The sequence below is a fragment of the Rhinolophus ferrumequinum genome, chromosome 4 (assembly GCF_004115265.2).
Source record: "Rhinolophus ferrumequinum isolate MPI-CBG mRhiFer1 chromosome 4, mRhiFer1_v1.p, whole genome shotgun sequence".
In the NCBI taxonomy this organism is placed as follows: domain Eukaryota; kingdom Metazoa; phylum Chordata; class Mammalia; order Chiroptera; family Rhinolophidae; genus Rhinolophus; species Rhinolophus ferrumequinum.
Window position 1 is genome coordinate 92,539,886 of NC_046287.1, and position 9,483 is coordinate 92,549,368.

Below are 9,483 nucleotides of genomic sequence, written 5' to 3' on the forward strand. Positions count from 1 at the left end.
AAGGAATGATTTACTATTCCTAACCAAATTTAAGATAAAAATGATGCTACGACTTTTTAAAAATCTTAGAAGTTCAAATACTCCACAAATTCATTTTCCTTAACCCCCATAACTGGTAACTTCCACTAATCCAATTTATTATGACAGATTATACCTTCTTCAGCAACATCAAAATATTTAATAAAATAATAGAAAATGAAGACTCAAATTCAATCTTTGTATTATCAATTTATAATCTCATTCAAGATCACTGGTACCAAGTGTTGGAGTCGTTCCTTGATTGCTGAGGAAAACTTCAGTCTGCTCCACCCTCACCTTACCTTTCATGTACCTCATGTGCAGTAAACATTTTTTGAATGAGTGAGTGAAGGTATAATTATCATAGTGTATGCATTATAGAAATGTACACTTGAAACTTATATAATTTTACTATTTACCGATGTCACCCCAATAAATGTAATAAATTAAAAAATCTATACTTTTGCAGATAATCAAGAGTAATCTGTTTTCTGTCAAAATCCAAAAGTTGTACAACATATTGACTACATTACCAACAAACATTTAAATTCTTTTGGTAAGTTATTATAATTATTCTATTATCTGGAATGATTACCGTATATCTATTAAAGTTTATTCAATAAATGAATAAGTCCTCAGTGATATTTCCTGTCTTTTAATTCGCTCTCCATATGTGCTGTGCTCTTCTGGAATCAAAGCACTGTCTGAGAGCTCCACAGGGTAGCCTCTTAGTGTAACTTAGCTTTTTTATGGTTTAAATCTGCACATATTAGTAACTTGCCTCCCAAATGAAATTGGGAGCTCTTCTTTCTTATTTTAAACATCATTTCATTATAAAATGTTACAAATATGCAGATAATTACAGGAAATTAATGCACACCAAACTCCACAAAGCCTTAACATTTTGACATATTTGATTCATATTTTAAGTAATTAATATTACCGGTAGAGTTGAAGCCCTCAGCTATCCTGTTCTCTCTCCCTCCCCAGAGGTAACTTTTGTTCAAATTTGAGTTTGTCTTTTTTTTTTTTATGACTGTAGTGTTTGTATCCCTAGACATCATAGAGTATTACTATTCATTCTTAAAAATAGTTGAAAGAAAAGCAAAAAATTAGATGCTTGTGAGAGTCTCCATTCCCTCAATTTCTCCCTCATGTATACCCCCCAAAACTAGGGTTAACTTCAAAAGGAAGAGTTAATTCAAAGCTTCAGAGGACTTTGGGGCTATGGTGTAGAAAGGACCTGTGCTATCTTCTCGGCAAAGGTCTAAGGAAGCAAGCTGGGTTCTAAGACTTCCCCTAGAGTAGAGGAGAGAGGCTGTTTTGGGGTATGTGACATAAAGACCGGGAGTGCCCACAGCTACCAGACCAGGACACCTGCAGTTCTGAAGTGATATGGAAAAGCAGACAAATTTCCCTACCCCCCTGGGACCAGGGACTAGAGGACTTAAAGACTTTCTGGTTAGGCGAGAGAGCTTCAGAGTGTATGAACCAGAGCCTAATCAGAATGCTGACTATTCAAGGGATGGCAGTGTACTGGATGAGCCCACCAAGGCAGCAGATGAAGCAAGTTACATCTCTACAGATGAGAGACTGGACGGATGCCAACAACCAGTGGTCAAATGTAATCCCCAATGCCATCATGTAGAGTAAAGGTAAAGCCACTGGATTTACATGTGATTTCATTGGGTTTACCCAGGATGCACTAAGATTATGTGTTCTTCCATAAGAGACTGAAACAAAGATTATCATGAGTTAGTTAAAAAGGAAAAAATATCACTTTTTGCCAAACCTGAGTAAATGAAAATATTGTAACAATTACAAGCACATTACTACGCTCAGTTCATCACAGTCTTAAAATGTCACTCCACAAATTATTTAAATACAAAGCTACCTTTAAGTGTGCTTTACTTGGAAATAACTAATCTACTGACAACTTTAAAGAATTACTAGAAAAAGCTGTTAAAGGGACCTCACCTTACAGAGGACAAATATTTGAATTATCCTTACACCTTAAGAATTTACCTCAAATAAGAAAAATGTAATATTGTCATTAATTTCAAAATCACAAATCAATTAGAAACTATAAACAAGACTGACTCTCAGTGCTCAGTACTGGCAGCCTATAAAAGAAACCCTTGAAACTATAGTCAGAACTATGGATTTAATCCTTGTACATGTAGATGCTGCTGTGTGAATTTGAATAAGACACTTAGACTCTGAGTCTCGGTTTCTATAAAAATGGTACCTACCCCATTTTTGGAATTTTGAAAGAATGGATTTTATGCTACATATTCTTATCGAATGCCTAATATACGTTAAGCATTGACTATAGATGAAAACAAAAAATTAAAACATTGGTCCCTGTCCTCAATGAATTCAGAGACTGGTAGGGAAACAGACAACAAAGATTTATAAGATCATGTAGTACTTCCTATAAAGTTATGAGGTGGGGGAAATAAAAGGAAAAAGAAGCACAGGAAAGCTTAGAACAGTAGATTAAGAATGGGTAAAATTCAGAAAGGTTAAGTTTGGAAAGACTCTTAAAAGATAGGATTCATACCACACTACTTGATCACCCATAAAAATTTATTAAAACTCTCAGAGATAAAAACTGGAAAAGATTGATCAAAATTGATATATAAGTTAATCAAGGGATATGTGTATTAAAATAAATTCAATTTTTAGTATCATTCAAAAATCACACAGTTAATGGTAGAATTGAAATTAGGTCAATAAAATTCAATTAAACCAATAAAATGCCAACTGATATGGCACCTCCTTAAGGCCTAACAGTGTTTTTTTTAAAAAGCAGTTATTAATAAAAATTATGATTCATATTTTACCCTCAAGGAATTACACTATTCTAGTCAACAAGATTTATATACATGAAATTATTCAAAATATGAAGAAATATAAATTTGTATACAGTGCCAAAAAGACACTATATAACATAAAAGATCAGAACGCGAATAGAAACAGTACTGTCTGGGTTTACTGAGGAAGATTGTAAGGAAAATGTGGCACCTAGCATAGAACTCATCGGCTGTAAATAAATGATGAGAAAGAAGGCTGGCATTCCAAATAATTGACATGATGAAGGCACACAGCAGAAATGAACATGGAATATGAGAGACAGAAAACACAATGGATAAACTTGAGTAGATTTAGGCATTGAGGATCATTATTTTGAATAATCACAGACATATCCTTGATGGCAGAAATCCTAAACTATAGTTTAGTAATATTTTCATGAAATCATGAAATCAACCTTCTTTTCCTGTATCACAATTAAATTTTTAAGTCTACAACAAAAAATGAGAGAAAGGAAAGAACTCCAAAATATTCCATGAGAAAGATGTAACACTCCAAGAGTCAACCTACAATATAGATGCAGATTGCTCTGGAACACTGCCCTCCCTAGCTGCCCTTCAGATAAATTCTCCAAAGAGCATTTTGACAGAAAATCTTTTCTCATTACAGTTATATTGCACATACATATTTAAGACAATAAAACATTTTGTATTGCACAAACTGTTTTGATATCATGATAACATGTTAATGCCTGAATGTTTTTGTTCATTCAGAGCTAACGCATTTGTCTGCAATTAAGGATGCATGAATAGAATGTTATATATTATATGCATTATGTATAAATTTTAATTGAACCACTTTGCAAAAATGTTTTAACTTAATTCATTAGTAAAGCTTTCCAACCCTCAATATTAAACCACACATCTACTCTGAATGAAATTCCCAAACACGAGAAATAAAGAGCTAGCTCCTACACTATTGGGAAGGAACATTTATTAGAGCTAAAAGAAAACTCCAGCAGAGACAGGAAGTCACACAGTTTTAGAGTTCCAACTAACTGAACATGTCTTTGAGGAGCACATCTGGAATGAATTTCAAGTGATTCCCATGCAAAGTAGAGAATTGTAAGGTCAAATGAAAACCATACGCAAAAGTTACCAGTTGTAAACAATTTAAATCTGAAGCTGTTCAACATAGATCCTTAAAACTGAGTTTGTAGCTTCTTTTCAAATCAACAAATCAGAGCAATGCTAAAGGCACAGCACTGTCAATCTATAAAAACCCTACCAGATTTTCTGAAATATTTTCTATTATAAATTATATAATTTGGTAAAATAGTTACCAAGTCTTTAAAAAAAATGTTATGACAGATACCACAGAAATGCAAAGGATCATTCAAAAATATGATGAAAGACCATGTGACATGAAATTCAATAACCTGGAAGAAACAGAAAAGTTCTTAGAAATATATAAACCTTCCTAGCCTGAATCACAAAGAACTGGAAAACTAAATAAACAGATCAACAGTAAGGAAATTGAAACAATCATCCAAAACCTCCCCAAAAGCAAAAGTTCAGGATGAGATGGCTTCAAAAATGAATTCTACTCAAAGATGATTTAATACCTGTCCTCCTCCAACTCTTCCAAAAAATTAAAGAAAAGGCAATATTTCCTAACTCATTTTATGAGGCCAACATCACCCTGAGACTAAAAATTAGTAAGGATAACAAAAAAATAAATAAAACTACAGACAAATATCTCTGATGAATACAGACACAAAACTCCTAAATAAAATACTAGCAAATCGAAAACAATACATTAAAAAGATTATATATCACGATCAAGTGGGGTTCATTCCAAGGGCATAAGGATGCATAAGCTAAACATATACAAATCCATCAATGTGATACACCACATAAACAAAATAAAAGATAAAAATCAAGTGATTATATCAATAGATGTAGAAAAAGCATTTGACAAGGTACAATACCCATTTATGACTAAAACACTTCATGAAATGGGTATACAAGGAAAGTATCTCAATATAATAAAAGCCATATACAACAAACCCTCAGCTAATATACTTAATGGTGAAAAAAATGAAATCTTTTCCTCTAAGATGAGGAACAAGACAGAGATACCCCTGTCACCACTGTTATTCAACCTACTATTGGAAGTCCTAGCCAGAGCAATCAGGCAAGAGAAAGAAATAAAAGGCATCCAAATTGGTAATGAAGAAGTGAAATTGTCACTTTTTGCAGATGACATGATTCTTTATAGAGAAAACACAAAAGACTCCACCAAAAGACTATTAGAAACAATAAACAAATACAGTGAAGTTGCAGGATACAAAAATCGATGTACAAAAATCCACTGTATTCCTATATATTAACAATGAAATTTCAGGAAAAAAATAAATAAAAATAAATTCCTTTTGCAATTGCAACAAAAAAAATAAAATACCTAGGGATAAACTTAACAAAGGATGAAAGGACCTATACACTGAAAACTACCAGACATTATTAAATGAACTGAAGAAGACATAAAGAAATGGAAAAATATTCCATTTTCATGGATTGAAAGAATCAACACAGTTTAAATGGCCATACTACCCAAAGCAACATAGAGATTTAATGCAATCCCCATCAAAATCCCAATGACAATTTTTAAAGAATTAGAACAAAAATCATCAGATTTGTATGGAATAACAAAAGACCCCAAATAGCCAAAGCAATCCTGACAAAAATAAAAAATAAGGCTAGAGGTATCACACTCCCTGAATTTAATTTATACTACAGAGCTACAATAATCAAAACAACATGGTATTAGCAGAGAAGCAGACACACAGACCAATGGAATAGAATCGAGAGCCCACATATATACAGGCAGATAATTTTCAACAAAGGAGCCAAAAACATACAATGAAGAAAAAGCCTCTTCAATAAATGGTGCTGGAAAATTGGAAAGCCACAGGCAAAAGAATAAAACTAGACTGTTATCCGTCACCATAACAAAATTAACTCAAAATTGATCAAAGACCTAAACATGAGACCTGAATCAATATATTGCATAAAAGAAAGCATAGGTATTAAATTTACAGACCTTGGTCGCAGAGATGATCTTGTGAATTTGACCTCAAAGGCAAAGGAAGTAAAAAAAAATAAATAAATGAATGGGACTACACCAAACTAAAAAGCTTCAGTACAACAAAAGAAACCATCAACAAAACAAAGATGCAACAACTGAATGGGAAAAGATATTTATAAATAATACCTCTGATAAGGGGCTAATATCCAAAATTATATAAAGAACTTGCACAACTCAACAACAACAAAAATAATCCAATTAAAAAATGGGCAAGGATATGAACAGACACTTCTCCCAAGAAGACATACAAATGGCCAACAGATGTATGAAATAATACTCAACTTCAGTAGCTATTAGGGAAATGCAAATCAAACCTACAATGAGATACCACCTCACACCTGTGAGAATGCCTATTATCAACATGACAAGCAATAACAAGTGTTAGAGAGGTTGTAGAGAAAAAGGAACACTTATACACTGCTGCTGGGAATGTCAATTGGTACAGCCACTATGGAAAACAGCATGCAGTTTCCTCAAAAAAGAATGGAATAACCATACAACCCAGCAATCCCTCTTCTGGGTATCTACCCAAAATATCTGAAAACATTTATACATAAATATATAGGTACCTCTATGTTCATTGCAGTAGTCTTCACGGCGACCATTACATGGAAAAAACCAAAGTGTCCTTCAATAGATGTTTGAATAAAGAAGATGTGGTACATATATACAATGGAATATTTCTCAGCCATAAGAAAAGATGAAATACTGCCATTCACGACAACATAAATGGATCTTGAGATTATCATGCTAAGTGAAATAAATCAAACAGAACAGTCAAGAACTGTGTGACTCCACTTATATGTGGGATACAAAACAGAAAGAAACAAACGAAAAAAACAAGCAAATAAACAAAAACTCATAGACACCGACAACAGTTTAGTGGTCACCAGAGGTTAAGGGGGGACGGGGGTGGTAAAAGAGGATAAAGTACGCCAAATATATGGTGATGAAAGAACTGACTCTGGGTAGTGAACACACAATGCAATATGTAGATCATATAGAAATGTATACTTGAAACCTATATAATTTTACTACCATACGTCACCCCAATAAATTTAGTAGATAAAAAACTACTAGCTATTGTTAGGATAAATATGTAAAAACAAAATATTGAATTTTCATTAAAAAAAGAAAACAATTCCATTTTTAATAGTTCAAAGAGAATGAAATACTTAGGAATAAATTTAAACTAGGTGGTGAAAGATTTGTACACTGAAACTGCAAAACACTGCTAAAAGAAATCAAAGAAGATATAAATAACTGGAAAGACATCCTGTAGTCATGAATTAGAAAACTTAATATTATTAAAATGTCTCCACTACTCAAAATGATACAGATTCAGTACAATCTCTACCAAAATTCCAATTTCAATGTTTTGCAGAAACATTAAAAGACATCCTAAAATTCATATGGAATCTCAAGGGATCTCAAAGAGCCAAAACAATCTTACTAAAGAAGAATAAAGTTAGAAATCTCACACTTGCTGACTTCAAAACATATTACAAACAATAATTAAAACATAAAGATGGATATATAGACTAATGAAATATAATAGCCCAGAAATAAACTCTCACATATATGGTAAAATGGTCTTCAACAAAGGTGCCAAGATCACATATTGAGGCAAGGACTGTGTCTTCAACAAATGTCTTTCGAAAAACTGGATATCTACATGTAAAAGAATGAAGTTAGACCGTTAACTTATACCATATACAAAAATTAACTCAAGATGGGTTCAAGACCCAAATGTAAGACCAAAAGCTGTAAAACTACCAGAAGAAAACATACAGTAAAAGCTTTAGGACATTGGATTGGGCAATGATATCTTAGATATGACAGCAAAACTACAGGCAAAAATAGACAAATGGAACCATATCAAACTTTAAAAATTTGTGTAACTCACTGAACTTCTGATTCGCAAACTTCCCTTCCAGCGTCTGGTGCGAGAAATTGCTCAGGACTTCAAAATAGATCTGCGCTTTCAGAGTGCAGCTATTGGTGCTTTGCAGGAGGCAAGTGAGGCCTATATGGTTGGCCTTTTTGAAGATACCAACCTGTGTGCTATCCATGCCAAACGTGTAACAATTATGCCAAAAGACATCCAGCTAGCACGCCGCATACGTGGAGAACGTGCTTAAGAATCCACTATGATGGAAACATTTCATTCTTTAAAAAAAAAAAAAAAAATTTCTCTTCTTCCTGTTATTGGTAGTTCTGAATGTTAGTTATTTTTTTTTCCATGGGGTCAAAAGGTACCTAAGTATATGATTGCAAGTGGAAAAATAGGGGACAGAAATCAGGTATTGGCAGTTTTTCCATTTCCATTTGTGTGTGAATTTTTAATATAAATGCGGGGACAAAGCATTAATGCAAGTCAAAAGTTTCAGTGAACAAAACAAGTTTCAGCAGTTCAACTTTATAACAATTATAAATAAGCCTGTTAAATTTTTCTGGACAATGCCAGCATTTGGATTTTTTTAAAACAAGTAAATTTCTTATTGATGGCAACTAAATGGTGTTTGTAGCATTTTTATCATACAGTAGATTCCATCCATTCGCTATACTTTTCTGAGTTGTCCTACATGCAAGTACATGTTTTTAATGTTGTCTGTCTTCTGTGCTGTTCCTGTAAGTTTGCTATTAAAATACATTAAACTTAAATAAAAAAAAAATTGTGTAACAAAGAAAACAATTAACAGAGTGAAAAAGCAACCTATGGAATACGGAATGGGAGAAAATATTTGCAAATCGTATATGTGATAAGAGGTTAATGTCCAGAATAATATATAAGGAACTGAACAACAACCAAATAAAAACAAATAACCCAATTTAAAAATGGGCAAAGATGAGAAACAAAACCTTATAGACACAGACAATTGTTTAGTGGTTACCAGAGGGTAAAGGGGAATGGGGGTGATAGATGAGGGTAAAGGGGACCAAATATATGGTGGTGGAAGGAGAACTGACTCTGGGTGGTGAACACACAATGGGATTTATGGATGATGTATTACACAATGGTACACCTGAAATCTATGTAACTTTACTAACAATTGTCACCCCAATAAATTTTAATTTAAAAAAAATGGGCAAAGGACTTGAAGAGACAATTCTCCAAATAACATATACAAACAGCCAATGGGCATATGAAAAGGTGCTCAAGATCACTAATCATTAGACAAAAGCAAATCAAAACCACAATGAGATATCACCTTACACCACTATCAAAATAACAGAAAATAACAAGTATTGGTGAAGATGCAGAGAAATTGGGACACTTGTGCATTGTTAGTATAAATACAAAATGTGCAGTTGCTATAGAAAATAGTTGGCATTTCCTCAAAACATTAAAAATAGAATTACAGTATAATCCAACAATCCCATTTCTGTGTATATATAAAAACAAATTCAAAGCAGAAACTTAAAGAGATATTTCCACATCCGTGTTCACAGTAGCCATTCACTCACAGTAGCGAAGAGGTGAAAGCACCCCAAATGTCTATC

The 9,483-nt window shown here is 33.1% G+C and overlaps 1 protein-coding gene across 1 annotated transcript; it reads left to right on the forward strand.

The window, feature by feature from the left end:
- Positions 1-1,413: 1,413 nt before the first annotated feature.
- Positions 1,414-8,120, forward strand: LOC117021221 (histone H3-like centromeric protein A). Its single transcript, XM_033104042.1, has 2 exons — positions 1,414-1,662; positions 7,917-8,120. Exons 1-2 carry the CDS (start codon positions 1,414-1,416, stop codon positions 8,118-8,120), a joined length of 453 nt encoding a protein of 150 aa, XP_032959933.1.
- Positions 8,121-9,483: the final 1,363 nt, after the last annotated feature.

What these genes read in the sequence shown, in the direction of transcription:
- LOC117021221 (XM_033104042.1), top strand. Translation starts at nt 1,414, where the DNA reads ATGGAAAAGCAGACAAATTTCCCTACCCCCCTGGGACCAGGGACTAGA. An exon ending in GTAATCCCCAATGCCATCAT is followed by an intron (nt 1,663 to 7,916) that starts GTAGAGTAAAGG and finishes CTTCCCTTCCAG; the next exon opens with CGTCTGGTGCGAGAAATTGC.